A 22,001-nucleotide genomic window follows, 5' to 3' on the forward strand; every position below is an offset into this window, starting at 1 on the left:
CTCAAGTTGTGCATGGTCCAGTACCATGGATAACTTGCCTTTGAGATACCAAAACCGCGCACTCGTAAGTCCTTTGGTAAGAAGGTCAGCAACCTGATCTCCTGTTGGTACATAAGTTGGGATAATTTCTTTGTCCTCAACTTTCTGTCGAACAAAATGTTGATCGATCTCTATGTGTTTTGTTCGACCATGATGGATAGGATTGAAGGCAATTTATATGGCACTTTGATTATCGCAAAATAGATTTGCAGTGTTCACCCTCTCTCCTATTTCGGTTAATAAATGTCTTAACCATGTAACTTCAGCAGTAGCGGATGCCATGGATCGGTACTCAGCTTCTGTACTGGAACGCGCAACAGCACGTTGCTTCTGACTACTCCATGCTATTAAGTTTCCATCAACATAAACACAATACCCGGAAACTGATTTTCTATCGTCTGGATCTCCTGCTCAGTCTACATCTGCATACACTTCAAGATGTCTATGTTCTCCTTTTGTCTTTGATTGATGATAAACAAGTCCATCTCTAAGAGTACCCTTCAAGTACCTAAGAATTCTTTTAACAACATTCATGTGTTTTGTATATGGATCATGCATGAACTGAGAGACTTGATTCACTGCATACACAATATCCGGCCTTGTAAAAGTAAGATATTGAAGCATCCCAACTAATCGACGATAATACTTTGGGTCTTTATATGCCTCCCCATCCTGAGCACTGAGTTTATGGTTTAACACGCTAGGAGTATTCAATGGCTTGCAATTCTTCATTCCTGATTTCTCCAAAAGATCCGGAGCATACTTGTGTTGGGTCAACAAGAGACTAGTATTTTGTCGATCCACTTCAACCCCCAAGAAATATCATAGAACACCCAGATCCTTCATTTTAAACTTCTGACTCAATAGGACCTTTGTGGTCTCTATATGCTTACAAGAATTTCCTGTAATAATAATGTCATCTACATATATGAGGAGTAAGATGCTGACCTAGTGTTCTCGAAGGATAAACAATGAATGATCAAGTTGAGATCGAATGAATTCATATCGTTGTACTTCAATGGAGAAACTGTCAAACCATGAACGTGATGCTTGTCGCAACCTACAAACATTGTCTCAGGATTGTTTTTTGCATAACCAAGAGGCTGCTCTATGTAGACTTCTTCTTTTAGATCACCATGTAAGAATGCATTTTTAACATCAAATTGACTTAGAGGCCATCCATGCTGAACCGCTAAGGATAACACAAGTCGTATGGTTCCCATTTTTACAATTGGACTAAAAGTCTCGTCATAGTCTTCTCCATATGCTTGTGTGAAGCCTTTAGCGACAAGTCTTGCCTTATATCTTTCAATGGATCCATCAGGTTTGTACTTGATCTTATATACCCATTTAAACCCTACAACATTCTTATCCGGCGGCCTAGGAACTATTTCCCAGGTCCTACGTTCATGCAAGGCTCCCATTTCTTCATTCATAGCATCTGCCCATTTTGATGACAAGGAGGCTTGAGAAAAATTAATGGGTTCTTCCTGTTTTTCAACCTGCGCAACATATAACTGCATTTCTGTGGAAAAGTTCTCGTAATTTACCCATCTTTCAATTGGGTGTCTAATCCTCTCTGAGCGTCTGACCTGCTCAGTTGTGTGGGGTGTATCTCTTCTCCTGGCATACACTGCCCCTTTAAACCTTCTGTCATCTGCAGTGGGAGACATAACAAATTCCTGAGCAACTGTCAACATGTTCCCTCTAGATCCTGCATTGGTTTCCATGGGTTCACACTCATTTATCACTGTATGACATGGAGCAGAGTTATCCATCTCCAGCTGATCAAATAACTCATTTACAAGCCACGACTGATAGCCTTCTTCTTCCTTAGTGGCCTTTCCTTCCTTGTTTGAGTCTTGAACATTGTTCTCATCAAAGACAACATTTCGTGAGACTTTAATGCGTTGAGTGTCTGGATCATAGCATCAATATCCTTTATATTCATCAGCATACTCAACAAACTTGCATCTACAAGCTTTATCCTGAAATTTGTTACGTTGGGAACTATCAATATGAACATAGCATACACATCCAAACACTCGCAGTTGACTGTATTGAGGCTGGGTACCAAACAATACGAAATAAGGAGTTAAATTATTTAACCTCATTGGTAACCGATTTATTACATAAACCGCAGTGTGAAATGCTTCTGTCCAAAGACTTAAAGGAATTTGAGTGTCATGCAACATGCTTAGGGCACTTTCGACGATATGACAATGTTTTCTTTCTGTGACCCCATTTTGTTGTGGCGTATGTGGGCAAGGTATTCTACGCCTTATCCCATTATTTTGAAGAAATTCAGTAAATTCCTTTGATAGATACTCTCTCCCTCCATCACACTGAAAATGTTGAATATTTGTCGAGAATTGATTGACAACAAGAGCATGGAATAAACAGAAGAATTTGAATACCTCAGATTTGTATTTCATAAAATAAATCCAAGTGTATCTGGTATAACTATCAATGAATGTGACATAGTAACGACTACTAGACAAAGAGGATTGTGGAGCAGGTCCCGAAACATCAGAATGAACAAGTTAAAAAGGAAAAGAAGCTCTTTCATTTATTGAATTAAAAGGAAGCACATGACTCTTACACGACAGACAACTAGAACAAAGGAAACCATCAACCTTATTACACTAACTTGACTTTGAAATAAGACCACTCGACACTAATTTCTCAAGAGCGGAATTATTACAATGACCCAAACGACGATGCCAAATATTTGACTTATTATACGAGGACAAACTTAAACAATCTTTAGATGAATCCAACTTGAATGGTTGACCAATGGACGATTTTGGTCCAGTTCTACGAACAGAAGAAGGAGCTTCTTTTAGGATATACATGTTTCCCTTTCGTTCTCCCTCAACGAGCGTCTTCTTCGTGAGTGGATCCTTGACACAGACAGAAGAAAGAGTAAATTCGATGCAAGAATAAATGTCATCAACTAGTTTAGAAACAAAAATGATGTTTTTGACAATATTAGGAGAATGAAAAACATTGGACAATTTTAGGGAACCATCGGAAAGAGGAATATTCACATTTCCAGTGTAAGTTATTGGATGGAGAGCTCCATCTTCAGTTTTAATACTTGCATTTCCATGATAAGGGATGGGTTTCGAAATCTTACCAATATCGTCTGTCACATGTGATGCAGCTCCATAATCAATGTACCAAGTTCCTTGATCACCCTGTTTAAAATTTAATCCTGACAAAGCTGATATCAAAAGATTCTTGACACTGTCTTCATCCCATTGATTTCCTCCAGCTCTTCCCTTGCTTGACGATCTTGTCATATTCATTTTACCTTTGTTTTGCGGGTTGTGCCAACAATTTGCCTTGATATGTCCCTTTTTGTTACACAAATAACATGTTGGAACATTTTTAAAATTGTGATTTCCAAAAAAGCTCGGTGTGCTAGGCGTGGGTAACAATCCACGCCCCCTTGATTATTCCTTATCTGTCCATGTTCTCCTCGGAAGTAACCACGTCCTCTCCCTGAATTTATCCCTGCAAACAGTACTTCTTGGTTTCCTGAATTGTTGCCTACATCTTCGCCTTTGATGGAAATTTCATACAACAACAACAACAACAACTACGCCTTCATCCCAAAACAATTGGGGTCAGCGATATGAACCAAAAAAGAAATTCATTTTGGGTCTTCCACATGAATCCTTTTCCTCTTATCATTTCTATCCAACGCCATGTCCTCGGTGAGGTTCAAAGCATTCATATCCGTTCCTATCATCTCCATCCAAGTCTTCCTAGGCCTACCCCGACCTCTTTTAACTAATATATTTTCCCATTTCTCCAACCTTCTAACTGGAGCATCATTAGGCCTTCGCCGAATATGTCCAAACCACCGTAAACGATTCTCTCGCATCTTATTTTCAATGGGTGCAACACCTACCTTCTTACGTATCTCTTCGTTCCGAATCTTATCTTTTATTGTATTTCCACACATCCATCTAAGCATCCGCATCTCAGCTACACTCATTTTTTGAATATGATGTCTCTTGGCAGCCCAACATTCCGTACCATATAGTAAAGCGGGTCTAATAGTCGTCCTATAAAACTTTCCCTTCAACCGCAATGGCATTCTACGATCGCACAGCACTCCAGTAGCACTTTTCCATTTCATCCACCCAACCTTTATCCTATGATTTACATCTCTATCAATTTCTCCATACTTTTGAATGATGGATCCCAAATATTTGAAATAATCATTCACCGATATATCTTGCTCACCAAGCTTCACTACACTCCCATCACTACTTCGTTGCTTACTAAACCGACATTCCATATATTCAGTCTTACTCTTACTCAACTTAAAACCTCTAGCTTCCAATGTCTGTCTCCATAATTCTAACTTAGCATTAACCCCAGCTCTAGACTCATCAATCAAAACAATATCATCAGCAAACAACATACACCACGGTACATTTTCTTGAATTGATCTCGTAAGCTCATCCATCACTATCGCAAATAGGAAAGGGCTTAAAGCAGATCCTTGATGTAACCCAACCGTTATCGGAAAATCGGTTGTCACCCCTCCACAAGTGCGGACATTGGTTACTACTCCTTTATACATATCTTTAATTATACTAATGTACTTGAGAGAAACACCTTTCTTCATCATTGTCCACCAGAGAACGTCCCTAGGTACTCTATCGTATGCCTTCTCTAAATCAATAAAAACCATATGCAAATCTTTGTTCCTCTCTCTATATCTTTCAATAAGTTGTCTAAGAAGATGTATAGCTTCCATAGTTGATCTTCCAGGCATAAAACCAAATTGATTCTCCGATATCATGACAACCTTCCTCAACCTAGACTCAATCACCCTCTCCCAAAGTTTCATAGTATGACTCATGAGTTTTATACCACGATAGTTTGTGCAATCTTGTATATCACCCTTATTCTTATATAAAGGCACCAAAGTACTCTTCCTCCACTCATTAGGCATCTTATTTGTTCGCCAAATCAAGTTAAAAAGATTTGTCAACCATTCTAAACCTTTCTCTCCCAAGCATTTCCAAGCCTCGATAGGTATACCATCTGGGCCAACTGCCCTTCTTGATTTCATTTTCTTCAAAGCCTCTGCAATTTCTTTCTTTTGAATCTTGCGCATGAAGTCACGATTTATCTCATGAAAAGGAATGGAGAAGTCTCCAAGATCTTGAGCATGACTATCATTAAATAGCTTATCAAAATAATCTTTCCATCTCTCTTTAATCTCCTCATCTTTGACTAAAACCCTTTGCGTTTCATCTTTGATACATCTAACCATACCCAAATCCTTCGATTTCCTATCTCTCATCTTTGCAAGCCTATAAATATCCTTCTCGCCTTCTTTGGTATCCAACTTGTCATAAACCTCCTTATATACCTTAGCCCTCGCGTTTCGAACAACTTTTTTAGCTTCCTTCTTTGCTATCATATACTTTTCCAAATTCTCATTATCACGACTCTTACTTAGATTTCTATAACACTCTCTTTTAACCTTAATAGCTAATTTGACATCCTCGTTCCACCATGATGTATCACCTAGTGGTGCACCGCCTTTAGACTCACCCAATACCTCCTTAGCTACTTTTCTCATACCACCCGCTATCTTGTTCCACATTGATTCTGAATCCTTCTCGAGACACCAATCAACTTCCTTAACTACCTGCTCTACAAACATTCCTTGTTTAGCTCCTTTCAGTGCCCACCACTTAATTCTAGGATCTATCCTATATCTATCCCTTTTGCGGCATTGTCTAATTCTAAGATCTAAAATTAAGACTCTATGTTGTGTAGCTACACTTTCTCCTGGTATAACCTTACAATCGATGCAACAACCCCTATCTCTCTTTCTAAGTAGGAAAAAATCTATCTGACTCGTATTAACCCCACTTTTAAATGTTACTAGGTGAGACTCCCTCTTCCTAAACCAAGTGTTTGCTAAGATCATATCATAGGACAAACAAAAATCTAAAATCCTTTCTCCACTTTCATTTCTTTCTCCTATACCATAGCCTCCATGGATATTCTCAAATCCATCCCTACTAATGCCTACATGTCCATTAAGGTCACCGCCGATGAAAAGCTTTTCTCCATAAGATGTCTCTTGTACTACTCCATCTAAATCTTCCCAAAATTGATGCTTAATGGAATCATCTAAACCTACTTGAGGTGCATAAACACTAATAATATTAATAATATTCGTACCTAATACTAATTTAATAAGTAAAATTCTATCACCCTTCCTACGGACCTCAACTACATTATCTATAAACTGACGACTCATAACAATCCCTACTCCATTCCTATTCCTATTTATTCCTGTATACCAAATCTTATATCCCCAAGGTTCTATCACTTTAGCTTTCTCACCTACCCATTTGGTCTCTTGAAGACATAAAATATCAATCTTTCTCCTACACATAACATCTACTAACTCTACCAACTTACCAGTTAAAGACCCTATGTTCCAAGTGGCTAACCTAATTTTATGGTCTTGGACTAACTTCTTTACCCCCACCCGTCCAACAAAGTGAGGGAACCCTTGCCTATTTGACACCACACCCGGGCGCCGGTGTGACGCGTCGCTTCTGGGCGACGACCTAGCAACCCTTGCACATTTATCACTGCCTCCGGGCCTAGAGAGTACAACGCGTCGCTCAGTAGGGAACGCCCCAACGAAATTCTCATATTGGTTCATTTTCATAGGATATGACAAAGTTTTTATGCTGGCTGTCACAGGCCTACCGCAACCCTCCTCCTTGATGGAAATTTCATATTGTAGTAATTTCTCCCGAAGATCCTCAAAGTTAAGAAGTGAAGGAAGACACAAGAGAGATGTAACCAGCATGTGATAATCTGACCCAGGCCCGTTTAACACTTGTTGAACTTTATCCTTATCAAAAATCATACAACCCACCATAGCCAATTGGTTTGTGATGATCTTCACCTTGTTTATATACTCTGTAACAGTCATGCTCCCCTTTCTTAGGAGCTGAAACTCCCTCTTCAAATGCATAATTCTTGCTTCTGAAATTTGTGAATATGTCTTTACAAGCTGTTCCCACAACTCCACCTCTGAATACTCATCTGGAATACCTACAAGAACCTCTTGTGAAAGAGTAGAGGTAATGTAGGCTACAACAACCTGATCTCGTTTTCTCCAAGCAGTAAATTCAGGGTTTTGAATTAGTCTGTTAGAAGTCTCTCCTTTATCATCCATAACTTCCTGCACAATAAATTCTGGTGGTGCATAAATCGTTCCATCTAGGTGTCCATAAAGGTCGAGACTCTTAATAAAAGGCAGTATCTGCCTTTTCCAGGTCAAGTAGTTGTTATTCAATTTTTCAGAGATAAGTTGACCTAGAAAACCAGATTGCAGGGTAGGAGAATCCATGAAAACTGAAATTGAAACAAGGAAAATATGGCAAACGAACCTGTCTGACTGCTGCCAAATACTCAAGGATTAACGTCAGATCTAAGATAGATTCTAACAGATGGAATATGAATGCAGGAGAATTCAAGCTGGATTCTAGGAGAAGTTTGGAAGGAAAACTCAAGCTGGATTATAACAAAGGTAGAAGAAATAGAACTAGAAGAAAGAATTCAGATCTGAATTTGGGTTCAGATCTAAACAAAACGAGAATATTTAAACTGGTGAAAGAAATCACGCCTGGACAAATTTAGGCATCGGGAATCTTCAGATCCAAGACTGATAAAAGAAATCACATACGATCTGATCTAACAATCAGATCTGGAGTCAGATCTGCAGTGACGCAAGATTTGGGTTCAAATCTAAACAAACGAGAATGTTCAAAACTGATAAAAGAAATCACGCCTGGACAGATTCAGGCCTCGGGAGTCTTCAGATCCAAAACTAATAAAGGTAATCACGCACGATCTGATCTAATCGATCAGATCTGGAGTTAGATCTGCAGTCACGCAAGCTCTGATTCCAGGATCAGATCTGGAATTGAACAACGCTCAGATCTGTGAACAGACCTGCAGTCACATAGGGTCTGATCTAATGATCAGATCTGGGATAAGATCTGTCCTGATCGAGGGTACAGAAATCTATATTGAGATAAGAGAATAACAAGACCTTAAACAGAAAAATATTGGTGAGAAATAGAAGGAGTGGGGAATGATTCAGATAGTAGAAGAGAGAGGAAGAAGAAAACTGGAAGGCAGTACTCACCTGGAACGTTGGTCTCACTGAACACGTTCTTTGGAGACGATTCAATGCACAGAGGCCTGGTGCTCTGATACCATGTTAGAATGGACCACCATACACGTGAAGTGCAAGAAGGAAGGAGGCAGGATGAAAAGAAGGGCTGCGGTAGCAAAGGGAGACTCCTTTCTCTTAGGAGTCGTGCCCTATTCCATGTATGTATTTATATACAAAAAACATAAAGTGGGTTGGATCAATTATGATTTGGATCCATACCCAAATACATTAAAATTACATATTACATCAGAAACAGAAAACCCGATCTATATTAGAGATTACATATTACATCAGAAACAGAAAACCCGATCCATATTAGAGACCCAACTTCAGTTTTATGATACAGTCTTAATACCATCAACTGTGAAAACATTTGACACACTTGAGTTATTATTATGACATTCAGACAGGCTATTGTTATTTGGGTTCCTATGAAAGGAAGCACCAGAGTTATGAAGCCAATGAAAGTTACCAGGATCGGAGAATAATGAAACAACTGCTCTAGTTGAGGCTTTAGTTGAGGAAGATGCTTCTTTGAGGAGAGGTTGAAGAATGTGCCATTAGATGCGAGTGCATCTTGATTGACTTGATCTTTTGATTCTTGTGATGAACCGACTAATGCAACTTTCTTTTTATCTCTTCTCTTTAATTTAGGACATTGATGCCTATAATATCCTGATTCATGACAATACTGACAAATGCCTTTCCTTTTGTCATAATCATTGCTTTGTCTATCGAAATGAGGTAGCCTATAAGTGCGCATATAGTTCCCGAGTCTAGATACGTCTAGAACAAAATCTTCTTCGTTCTTTGGAGTATTCTTTTTTAGCCTATTTTCCTCTATAGTTAATTCTTTAATAGTGTCAACAATAGAGAGAACTTTTCCTCTATGTAGAAGGGCCGATATGGTTGTTTCAAATTTTCACTTCAAACTATTTACAAATTGGTAAAAATGTTCTATATCGAGTTGTTTTTGGCAAAACTCGATATCTTTGGGACAATACCACTTTGGCTCATGAAGAGTCAACTCTTCTCAAAGTTCGGACAACTCATTATAATATTCTCTAATACTTTTGTCCCTTTGGGTCATAGTTCACACCTTATCTTGTAAATTACACACATGTGCAATGTCTTTAAGGGAATACATATTTTTAAGATATTCCCAAGCCTTATTGGCATGCTCAAATTTTGCAAGACTAGAGCATTTATAGATATTTACGTTATTAATTAGCTAAGACATGATCTTGGCATGCTCCATCTTCCATTCTTTCCATTTTTTCTCATAAGTAACTAATGTCATAGTTTTCTCTCCTTCCATGAGAGGTACCTCTTTCTCATTTTCAATCTTTGTAAGAGTTAGTTTTGGTTCCGAATCGGAACCATCTACTAACCCCCACAACTCCTTCCCCCAAACGTGGTGCTTCATAATTGAAGCTCACATCACATAATTGGTATCATTTAGTTTTATGGTCATGATGATGACTTTATCATTGTCATCCATTCTTACAAAGGTGAATAAGAAAAACCGAAAAAAAAGAAAATATGAGACAAAGGAGCAAGAGCATAATCACGATCTTTGAGTAGTCAACGATCCTTCGAACCACTTCTTTCTTCAACTATGTAGGCACAAGAGCACTTGAATCATGGACAAGGAGACAAATCAATTTTTTGCTAAAATGGCATGGAAAACGAGGTGACAACTTTTCAAGATTTAGAAGCTTCCAAGCTCTGATACCATGTAAGAAAATGAGGATCTTTCGTGAAAGAACAAATGCTTGCAATAAGTGTCTATCAAAGACACTTTAATCATAACCCACAAAAGGGCATAAATGAAAGAACTCAAAAGAAAAATAATAAACTTTATTTCATTCACATAAAATGCTTAAGAAGCGTTAATACAATGAGAAGGGAGTTACCCCTATTTATATACATTGAGAGAGAGAGAGAGAGAGAGAGAGAGAGAGAGAGAGAGAGAGAGAGAGAGAGAGAGAGAGAGAGAGAGAGAGAGAGCCTTTAGAGGCCTCCAAGAGAGTCATTGGAGCTAGTCCAACGGCCCTATTTGTAGCCATTGGACTAGCTCCAACGGCTATTCAAAACTAGTCAAATCTTTGACTGGTTTTGAGTCTAGTTCAATATGAACTAGACAATCCTAAAATACAAAAAATAAATAAAAAGAAGAAAAAGAAAAAGAAAAAGAAAAATATAAATAATATATATTAAAGTATATTATATATAATTATATTTGTGTATATACACTTTTTAAAAATTATTGCCTAACTGGCCCTAAAATGATGTACCATCTGTCTTTTTAAACTTAACATTTAAATATTTCTTGTAATTTTATGTTATCTTTCCTCCTTTTTTGTTAAATTGATGATTAGTCATTTTTTCCAGCAACTGACTCAGGGACTGATCAAGTTATTATGAAATTGCTTTCTTAAAAATAATATGCCAACGAAATTTATATGCTACAATACATGGAATCATCCTAGTTCTTGTTTTACTGATCAAGCGAAAAGCCTAAAGCTATCAATATGCCAAATGATGGTACTTGGTGCTTCGTGTGTTACTATTTACAATTTTCTCTTTCATTAGATTCGGAAGTTCTGCTAATCTTTCTATAGCTTTGAAACAATTTGGAGAGTTGAAATAGTTACTGCTATTTTGTAGGGATAAGTTGTGCACTTCTGGAGAAAAGTAATGCTTTTTCTCATCATCCCCAAGCTCATTTCATCAACAACCGCTCAATGGAGGTTTTTCCTATTTCGACCTTGTTGTTTATCAATATTTGCAGATATGAGTCATATTCAGGTTGTCTTATTGGCCTTCTTTGTGCATCTGGGATATCAATTTGTTTTATAGATTGGGGTTTACCGAATGAATCTAATATGGTAGTTCTGACATATTTAGTATTCAAAATTATGCATTGAAGATATATCTTCTAAATCATCTTCCTTGCAGCTGTTTCACAAACTCGATGGTTTGGCAAAGGAGATCCTTGAACTGCAACCTCCTGTGGATTTATGGAGAAAGTTCATTTATTGCACTTCTCTTTCTGGTCCGATCATTGGGTCTGTAGATCATATGAAGCCTCAGGGTGAGCTATCATAATCTTGTAGAGCACTTCTTGCTACAAGGAATTTCAGAAATTCTTGGTTATTTATATAATTGAAGACCTTCTCCTTATCCAGATTTTGAGCAAATTGTGAGTCCTATATCTGTCGCGCACTTCTCACAGTACAAACTTACAAGATTGCTACTTAAAAGGCTCTTAAATCTTGGCTTCCACATTTTCACTGCTAATAGCTGTGATGGTGGTCAAATTCATGGTAGTAAATGGGAGAAGAAAATCTTGATGGAGCATGAATGCAAGTCATTCAGCCCCACTGCTGAAGGTATTATGGTGGGTGCTTCTTTTCGTAAAGAAGGAAAATTGATAGAACGAAATATCCGCTGCAGCCTCCTTGTTGGTGCCGATGGTGCAGGGAGCACAGTAAGGAAACTAGTTGGGATAGACATGAAAGGGGAAAGAGAGATGCAAAACCTTGTAAGTGTCCATTTCTTGAGCCGAGATCTTGGAAGCCACCTACTACATCAGAGACCTGGAATGTTGTTCTTCATCTTTAATCCAGAAGCTATAGGGGTTCTTGTTGCACATGATCTTAACCAAGGGGAATTCGTGTTGCAGGTAATACTCTTGAAGTTTTTTGGTTCTAACAGTTGATCTAGCATTATCTTGGTCTTATTGCTGCTGACAATAGTTTTGATGGTTTAGCCCATCCAAACCCAATGCCTGAGTCACTGATCGATATCTTAGAGATTATCATGTCTTTTGTTTACAGATCCCATTCTATCCTCCTCAACAAAACCTGGAAGAATTTACTGTTGAGGTATATCCTTGGAGAATTTTTGTATGGCATGTAATTATGTAGTATCCGTTTTGTCTCTTTTGCATGATAATGTTCTTTTGCAGCATCTTCTTTATTTTTTTCCAGAAATTTGTTCATAGTTTTACTAAGAGACATGGTTTTTTAGATATGATCATATACTGTAGGTAATCACTAGTTTAGACAATAGTCTACGAGGGGAATTAGAATTTTATCCACAAGAGTGTGTAGACTTATGTATTGACAGTATAAGTCACATCAAATCTCAAAATTGTTCTCCTATATGTTGAAAAGGGACTTCCATGAGTGAATGAGAAGCTATTCAAAATCTTGTGTGCTGAATTCTATTTGAGTGGTGACTAGGATTAACATAAATAGCCTCTTCCATGTTCTTCTTGGGAAATAAGAAGAAGCCAAAAGCAGGATGTTGTAGCAAGATCAACAGAAAATAACCGAATATTTTGTAAATATCTATCAATTCCTTCATACAATGTGTGTTGAGGCGAGGCGAAGCGTTACAACAGTTATGGAGTGAGGCATAAGTATCGAGCGATAAAGCGTAGGTATCATGATAAATAATTAAAATATACATAGACCAAAGGAGGACAGGCAACACCATGATGCGTATTCGCTTGGGCTTCCGACATAATGAAAGGGGCCAAGCTTCACGCTCCCAACGATCCATAACATGGGGGCTGTTTGCCTTTGGTAAAGATGGGGACAACCTGCTATTAGAAATAAAATAATTAAAAACCAAACAAATTAATTTCTATTTGTTCTTATCTATTTTTGGGGAAGACAACATAAAAAAAAGAGTTTTCTTCATATATTACCATTTATCATCTTATGCATGACTCCACAAGTTTGTTAACTACATCAACACTAATAACAAATGCTTATGAGCTACATTACAATTTTTTAATAAAAAAGAAAATTTAGTTTAGAGACAAAGGCTAGGTTTGCGGTATACAACAGATTATAAAATTAGAAAAACAAAACATGAAGAAATTTCAATATGAGTTCACAAATTATACGAGTCAAATTGTAATTGCTCTTCAGATAAACAAAGGGTGATCTTGGATTAATGTTGGCCTCTCTCCATGTTCCCCGACAAAATTAAGGGATCCCATAACAGATCAACCATGGAATTCTTTACCGACATGGTTACAAAATTCATATGCTAAATCACATAGATTAGGTAAAGCATGCCACAAAATCAATTGTTTTAGCCATAAAGAAATCTAAGACACCATTGGTTATGTGTAGTAGAATGCTTGTTCTCAAGAAAAACCTGCAACAAATTTCCAGCAAGAGAGAGAGAGAGAGAGAGAGAGAGAGAGAGAGAGAGAGAGAGAGAGGTTCAACTTTTCAAAGAATAGTAGAGAAAGGAGGGCCACTGCTTTCCACCTGTAGTAGCGCCGCTTATCAAATCTCAGGAAGGCAAGAAAGAGAGTGAAGGTTAATGGAAGATGAAGAGACGTAAAGAGAGCAAAATTTCATTAACTTCAAATGAAACAAAATACACCCTTATAAGAGTCAACCCCTCTTTCTACACTACAAGACAAAGGAAACTACTTTTAGGGTAACATTATATGGACAAGAATATCCCTTGATAAGAATGTAATGTACAAATAGATACATAGTGAGCGGCAACACACAAATAGTAATACACTATTGTACACAACTCTTAACACTCCCTTTTAAACTTGGGATGATGCAACATAATAATTCCGATTTTGGAAATGAATGAGTTAAAATGAGGAGCAAGACTCTTTGTAAATACATATGTGATATGATCTTTTGAGTTCACATGCTGTAGAGCAATGACTCCATCTTCATAGGCCTTGTATAGTGACAATCTATCTCAATGTGCTTGGTTTCACTCACGAAACTCCGTTTTCTTTGTGATATGAATAGCACTCATATTGTCAAAATATAAAAAAGTCTTGTCAACAATGAAAACTCCCAACTCACCCAATAGCCACAGTATCCAAATAATCTCGGCAATGACTTGATCCATAGCTCTATATTCTGCTACGCTATGGATAAGGCAAATCCTATGCTTTTCTTACTTTTCTATGAGACCAGGGAGCTTCTAAGAAAAATACAGGAGCCAGTAATAGAAAGGCGATCCCAAGTAAAACCTCTAAAATTTGCATCATAAAAGGCTCTTAGAACTGTGACAAATGATGATGAAAAGAACATACCACAGTCCATAGTGTCTTTCACATATTTGATAATCCTGAGCATTGTAGTTAGATCATTTGTCTTGGGAGCACTCATAAATTGACTGTATGCATAAACTGCATAGGTAATATCTAACTTGATATGCACAAGTATATAAGAACGACCTTAACTGACCCTCATAAAAATAGTGATTTTTTTAAACAATTACGGAAACAAATACAAGGATCCGGGGTTTCACAAATTTAATATACTAAACCACAAACAGACTGTGCATTGAATCAAAGAAGAATAATTGAACTTTATTAATCAATAAATAATGTCAAATAAATTGAGACAGAAAAATCGTCTATGACATAAATGAGTCACTCTGTCAGAGAACCCAAAAACCAGTCACATAATGTTCGCAGTATCTAGCCGGTAAGTTGAGACCACTGAGCATTCAGACCTATAAAACAGTTTTATGAAAACGGGTAAGAACCAAGGTCCTTTGTACAAATTCTTTAAAAATCCAAACAGTAAAGGAAATAGTATAAACCAAATTCATGTATAAATTTAAGAGAAATACCACAATAAAATAACTTATCACACTTAACTTACCATCCAAGGATTTTAACCAAATATCATGCAATAACAATTATCATACGAAACAAAATAAGCATTAATGCATGAACTAATGTTGAACAGTAAATATGCATGATTCAATGCACATGCATGAATAACTTATTAAGTTATTTATCAGAGTTGCTTTTGCATGCATGTACCTATTAAATGCACACAAAATTCAGCTTCTACTTTTTCTTAAACCTGCGGATACTCAAAACGGGTACAAATTTCTGAAGTCCAAGTTAGGTTCCCAGTTGTAGCTTAATACACAATTTGTATTTTATTATTGGGTCTCACACTTGTTCCTCGATCGATATAAGGAATCTTCACATTCCATCGGAACATTAAGAATCATCACATAATGCCAGGACATCAATGAAAATCCTCAACCACTGACATCACTTTATTGGTATACCAAAACTACAGCTAATTCAACACCACCACCCTAAGCAAAGTGGCTGAAATTTCCTTAAAACCGTGGCCGGGAGATGAACTACCACATCGGGTTTAGGGGCACAATCACACACGGAGTTTTAGTATCCTTACAGTCCCCCAAGACCGCTATTCAAGATTCCCACACTGTGAAAGGGACATCAATGAAGAGATTAATTACACTATTTGGTCTATTTTATCTTTTAAACAATTTTCAAGTTTTTTACACAAGAACCATTTTGCAAATCTACATGCAAAACCAACTTTGGGCCCTGGCCCGCCATATTTTAATAGTACAATCAATTTTAGAAAACCAATAATTTTCAGAAATAAATTTTGCAATGCATAAATAAAATTAAGAATAAGTGGAGCAACACATGCTCCTGGGCTACACGGCCCGCAGTAGTTCACATCTAACCATCAACACATCTCAAAAGTGATTTATATATCTTTGCAAAATTTTAGTGAACATGCAACACACTCATTGTTTCAGAACATGCTCATAATATACATTCAAACACACAACATGAACACACATAAAGCCAAACGCATACGTATGTGAACCGATGCTTGCAACAACATTATCATGATTAATTTCATGCATAAACATCCGAACATTTATATGATCATATTTATGTAAACATCAAATAAATTTCAGATTCAATGCGTATGATATGCACATTTGCAACATGACATTCGACTGCATGAGCATGCATAACCAATCAAATATGTAATCAAATACATAAGCCTGCAACCAACATGAATATCAACCTGTACGCGGCAAACCTGTTCAGTTTTATATAACCACGAATCTCGGCAAATCTGATCAACTTTATGTTAAATTGTATCTCGTTTTATTGTACACACATATATATATATATATATATATATTATTTTTCCATCATGTAAACTCCAGAGGTATTTCTGTCTTTTCCTCTTTTTACGCATATCCACATTAGTATATATGTTTGTAACTTTCTTTTTTCTTTTTTTTTCTTTTTCTTCTTTCTTTCTTTTCTTTGTTGACTAAGTCAACTTGGAGGGGGTCCAAACTAGACATTGGACCCCTCCAACAGTTAGATTTCTAACTGTTGGAGGGGCTCCAACGTCTAGTGGGAGCCCCTCCAAGGTTCTCTCTTCTTATAAATAGGGGTGAACCCCCTTCTTAAATGTTATTCAATGCTTGGAGCATTGTTCAATAAAATTCTTTATATTTTTGCATTTATGTTCTCTTTTTGTACCTTGAGTACATCTTGTTCTAAGTGTTCTTGTGCCTTTGTGCACATTTCCCTTTGTGGTGGTTGTGCTTTCTATGCACATTATCTCTTTTGAGATATTTTCACATGGTATCAGAGCAAGGTTAAAGCTTGAAGATCGTGTCATTCCTCGTATTTGCAAGTACCTCGAAAAGCGTGCTTTTGGTGTCTTGGTGAAAGGCATGGGGGCTTCTCTTCCTTCAATATTTTGGAAGTTTTTACGACAAGATTTGAAATACCCTTAGTGGTACGTGTTTTTTCTCCACTCTTCCCTCTCTAAAGGATGAAAAAGAGTCATTTTTCACTTGGTTTTAAATTAAATGGTTCCAACTACCATGTTTGGGCCTGGAATATAGAGGCTCACATTAAGGGGAAAGGTCTTTGGGGATACGTCAAAGGAACCATTCCCGAACCTAAGATCACCATTATTGAGAGGGGTGAAATCAAAGTTCTTGATGGTGAAGAGAGAGAAAAAGCCATTGAAGAATACAATAAAAAACATGAAGAATGGGAGATGAAGAACTACAAAATTCTTTCATGGTTCTTTTCTTTCGTTGAAACGAAAATAAATGCCAATATTTTGAAGTTCAAAAAAGCCTTTTAAGTATGAGATTATCTTGAAAGAATGTATACTTTAAGAGACTTGTCGCATAAATACTATCTCCAAAAGAAGGCTTTAACCCTTCAACAAGGAGAAATGTTCGTTAGAGAATATTTTGCTAAGCTATCCACTATTTGGGATGAACTTGCTCTCCAAGAACCTAAATGGAGTAGAGAGGCTATTGAATTGAGGGCCAAACAATTAGAAGAGGATCATTTCTTCAGCTTTTTAAATGGGCTTAGACCCGAGTTCGAACAAACTAAATCCTCCATCTTGTCTTCTTTCTCTTCTCCTTCGTTGGAAGATGTGCTTACCAAACTAAGTCGAGAAAAAACTAGATTAGGGATGAATAAAACCAATCTAAGTGTGTTGGCCGTTCCCTTTAAGGATGAGGATGAGGGTGCTTATGCCGTCTCAAGACCGGGGAATAATGTGAAAACTTATAAACCCCCTCATTTCAACAAAAATCAAGGAGGAAGAGAAAATGGTGGGCATTATGGAAGAAGAGATTATAGTAAAATCATATGCCACTTTTGCAAAGAACCGAGACACATTAAACCGGTATGCTCTAAATGGAAAAAGATGGTGGCTATGTCTACAACTTTCCAACCAACCAAGGAAGAAGGACCATCAACTTCCAACAATGCTACTTTGTCTCTAAATCAAATCATGGAAGCTCTTCAACCTCTCCTCAAGGGATCCGTTTCTGGAGCCGCCATGACCACCTTCTCTCCTCCTGATAAGACTCTTTGGCTCTTAGACTTGGGTGCATCCTTTCATATAACTCCAAATGTTTTTGCACTTTCTAAATACTCAAAAAATTTGTCACCTTCTTTTGTCTTTACCGCGGATTAGGCTTCTCTTGAAATAAAAGGAATTGGTGATTTTGAAAGACAAGGTTTTTTTATTCCTAAAGTTAGATTTATCCCAAAACTAAATTTAAATTTGCTTTTCGTCTCTCAACTATCGGATCGTGAGTGTGATATCAATTTCTCATCAAATAAATGTTGGATACAGGATTGCCGGTCCGGGAAGTTGATTGGGGAAGGCTCTAGGAAGGGAGATCTTTATCTTATGAAATTTCTTCAAATTCCAAAACCCTCTTTTTGTAATGTTGCCCAACATAAAGATATAAATGTTTGGCACAAACACCATGGGCATCCAAATATTGTCAAGCTTTCTTATTTACATTTTGCTAAAACTTTACGTAAAGATAACTTTAATTGTGATGATTGTATTCTTGGTAAAATGAGAAGCTTAACTTTTGGACAAAGAACTAAGTTTTCAACCAAGGCTTTTGAAATTGTGCATTCAGATGTTTGGGGATCAGCACCCGTAGTGTCTAAGGGAGGGTTTTCGTATTATGTTATTTTTGTTGATAATTTCTCAAGATATAGTTGGATATACTTCCTCAAACATAAACATGAAGTTTTCTCTACTTTTAAGGTCTTTCATATGATGATACAAAATCAATTCAATAGTAAACTAAAAATTCTTAGAAACGATTCCGGGGGAGAATATCTCTCAAATGATTTCAAAAGTTATATTGAAAATAATGACATTGTTCATCAAAGGTCTTGCCCCAAAACACCTTAACAAAATAGGTTAGCCGAACGAAAACATAGACATATAATAGAAACTACAAGGACTTTGCTCATTTCTAAAAAAAATCCAAAAAGATTTTGGGCCGAAGCGGCTCTTGCATTGGTTTACCTCACAAACCGACTTCCATCCAAAAATTTGAATCAAATATCTCCATATGAAACCTTGTATAAAAAAGAACCCGATTACAATAGGTTAAGAATTTTTGGTTGTAAATGTTTTGTCCTCACCGACAAGAATGATAAACTATCGCCTAAAGCTATTCCTTGTGCGTTTTTAGGATATTCGAAAACATAAAAAGGTTTTAGGTGTTATGATACTAAAAATGATAAACTACATGTCTCAAGAAACGTAACATTTTTAGAAAACATGAGTGGTTTTGAAGAACACAAAACTCATGAAGATAATGCCGATTACTCTTTCTTGTTTGAACTATTATCTAGAAATGATGATTTTTTTAGCGATGATGAATTGAATGAGAATGAGGATATAAGTGAAAGTATTCCTCAACCCATCCAACATGAAGAAAAAATGATTGTTGAACCAATTACCTATACACACAGAGCTAAAAGTACTTTTAAAAGTGCGATGGAGAAATATAGTGACCCTAGTGAACCTTCCAACCACTCTCGAAGAACTAAAAGATTTAGGAAAAATCCTTCTAGATTTATATCCTATGAGTCTTTTTCTCCAAAACATAGGCATGTCTTAGTGCAATTTACTCATATCAAGAACCTAGAAATTTTGAAGAAGCTAAGAAAATGATAGAGTGGAGGAATGCCATGGACAACGAACTTAGAGCCCTCAACAAAGCCAAAACTTAGGACTTTCAATATCTTCCAAAAGGAAAGAAAACAATAGGATGTAGATGGGTTTTTAAAGTCAAAACCAAGAGTGATGACACTCTTGAAAGATATAAAGCTCGTCTTATCGCAAAAGGATATAGTCAAGAATACAACATTGATTACGAAGAAACCTTTGCCCCTGTTGCACGGATGTATAAGATGTCTTGAGGAGACTCTACCGCAGTCCAATCTGCACAGAAAATAGAAAGCAGAGAGAGAGGGAGAGAGAGATGTACAATGGCTGGGGTGGCTCAATCACGCGCAACCACCAAACCCTAATCCTTATAAAATAAAAGCAAATATACAATAGACGATATTACATAAATGCCATTAATGAAACAACATTGTGCGTGTTTTATTTAACGTGCATATGGATCTGGATCCAGTTCCAGATCCAGATCCAGATCCATACACATACTGTATTTTAACACCCTCCCTCAAGTTGTACGTGGTTTTGGAGCATATACAACTTGCTCTTCAATAGCCAAAATTGACGCCCTGTTAACACCTTGGTAAACAAGTCTGCCACTTGATCTTCTGTTCGAACATGACGTAGTTCTATCTCTTTTATCTCGACTTTCTGCCGTATAAAATATTGATCAATCTCAATATGCTTCGTTCTGCTATGCTGAATAGGGTTGCATGCAATATTGATTGCACTTTGATTGTCGCATAGGATAAATGATCGAATAATTGTCTCCCCAAGATCACTCAATAAGTGTCTAATCCATGTAACTTTTGCCGTGCCTGCAGCCAGCAACCTGTATTCTGCCTCTGTACTCGATCGTGCCACTGCCTTTTGTTTTTTACTGCTCTAAGACACTAAATTGTGTCCAATGTATACACAATATCTAGAGACGGATCGTCTCTCATCTGGATCCCCTGCCCAATCTGCGTCCGTATAAGTGATGAGTTCATGTCCTGTATGTAGGTTATTGTTTTTGCGGTAAACAAGTCCGTCTCCTATAGTTCCTTTCAAATAGCGTAGAATACGCTTCACAACTTCCATACGACCTTCCGTTGGAGCATGCATAAACTGAGATACCTGATTGACTGCATAAACTATATCAGGTCTGGTAAAAGTCAAATACTGCAGCATTCCTACGAGACTTCTATACGTTGTAGGATTGATACAAAGGTGGCCATCTTCAGAGCTCAGCCTTTGATGTAGTACACTCGGAGTGTTGACAAGTTTACAATTCGTCATCCTGGCTCTTTCCAGAAGATCAAGAGTGTACTTCTGTTGCATGAGTGTCAATGTGCTTTCTTGTCTGTCAACCTCTACACCAAGGAAGTATCTCAACTCTCTTAAATCTTTCATTTTAAAAGTTTTTATAAAAAATCGCTTCACTTCTTGCACATGATTATCTGAGTTCCCCGTGATCACAATATCATCAACATATATAAGAAGTGTAACTATGTCTGTCTCCTGGTAAATAAAGAGCGAGTGGTACAGAGAGCATCTTCTAAAGCCGTAGCCTTGAATTTGCATGGAGAAACTTTCAAACCAAGAACGAGACGCCTGTTTCAACCCATACAGAGATTTCCTTAGCTTGCACACCCAGGCAGTAGGATCCTTCTCGGCATACCTAGGAGGTTGCTCCATATATACTTCCTCCTTTAGAGCCCCATGCAAGAATGCATTTTTAACATCCATCTGACTAAGCTTCCATCCTTGGTCGACTGCTAAGGATATGATGACACAATTTGTGCCCATTTTGACAATCGGACTAAAAGTTTCATCGTAATCTTCACCGTATTGTTGCGTGAATCCCCGAGCAATAAGTCGTGCCTTATATCTGTCAATACTTCGAGCTTATATTTTGTCTTATAAACCCATTTTGAGCCAACTACATTCTTTTCTTCTGACCGAGGTACTATTTCTCAAGTCTGGCACTCATGAAGAGCTTCCATTTCTTCATTCATAGCCTCAATCCAATGACGGGATTGAAGAGCTTGATTAAAACAAGTGGGTTCATTCTGTTTTGTGAGTTTAGGCATAAACAACTGAAAATCAAGAGAAAAGGTCTCATAACTCACCCATCGCTGAATAGGGTGCCTAATGCGTGACGACCTTTGAGCCGGATGACTAGAAACAATTTCCACATCTCTCGACTCTGTATTTTTGTCCCTTCTAGTGTAGACCTGTCCAAAAAAGCGTTCAATTGGAGGTGGCTCAACGAAGGATTTCTCGACATGGATATGTGTGTTACTCAACTCCCTATTCAAGTCGAAGGAATGACAAGGCGCCTGACATGTCTCTCCTGTATTGGCAAAAAGGGTTGTGCTCATCCATGAATCATACAC

General features: G+C 37.3%; 1 protein-coding gene across 1 annotated transcript in view; it reads left to right on the plus strand.

Moving 5' to 3' along the window:
- Positions 1–22,001, plus strand: part of EMB2421 (FAD/NAD(P)-binding oxidoreductase family protein) — an 82,204-nt gene that overhangs the window by 5,872 nt on the left and 54,331 nt on the right. The window contains exons 2-5 of the mRNA XM_090015305.1: positions 10,952–11,034; positions 11,243–11,378; positions 11,473–11,969; positions 12,124–12,171. Coding sequence (XP_089871431.1) covers positions 10,952–11,034; positions 11,243–11,378; positions 11,473–11,969; positions 12,124–12,171 — 764 coding nt within the window. The remainder of the gene's footprint in view (positions 1–10,951; positions 11,035–11,242; positions 11,379–11,472; positions 11,970–12,123; positions 12,172–22,001) is intronic.

This window comes from Nuphar pumila, chromosome 8 (genome assembly GCF_984573655.1).
Source record: "Nuphar pumila chromosome 8, dmNupPumi1.hap1.1, whole genome shotgun sequence".
Lineage (NCBI taxonomy): Eukaryota > Viridiplantae > Streptophyta > Magnoliopsida > Nymphaeales > Nymphaeaceae > Nuphar > Nuphar pumila.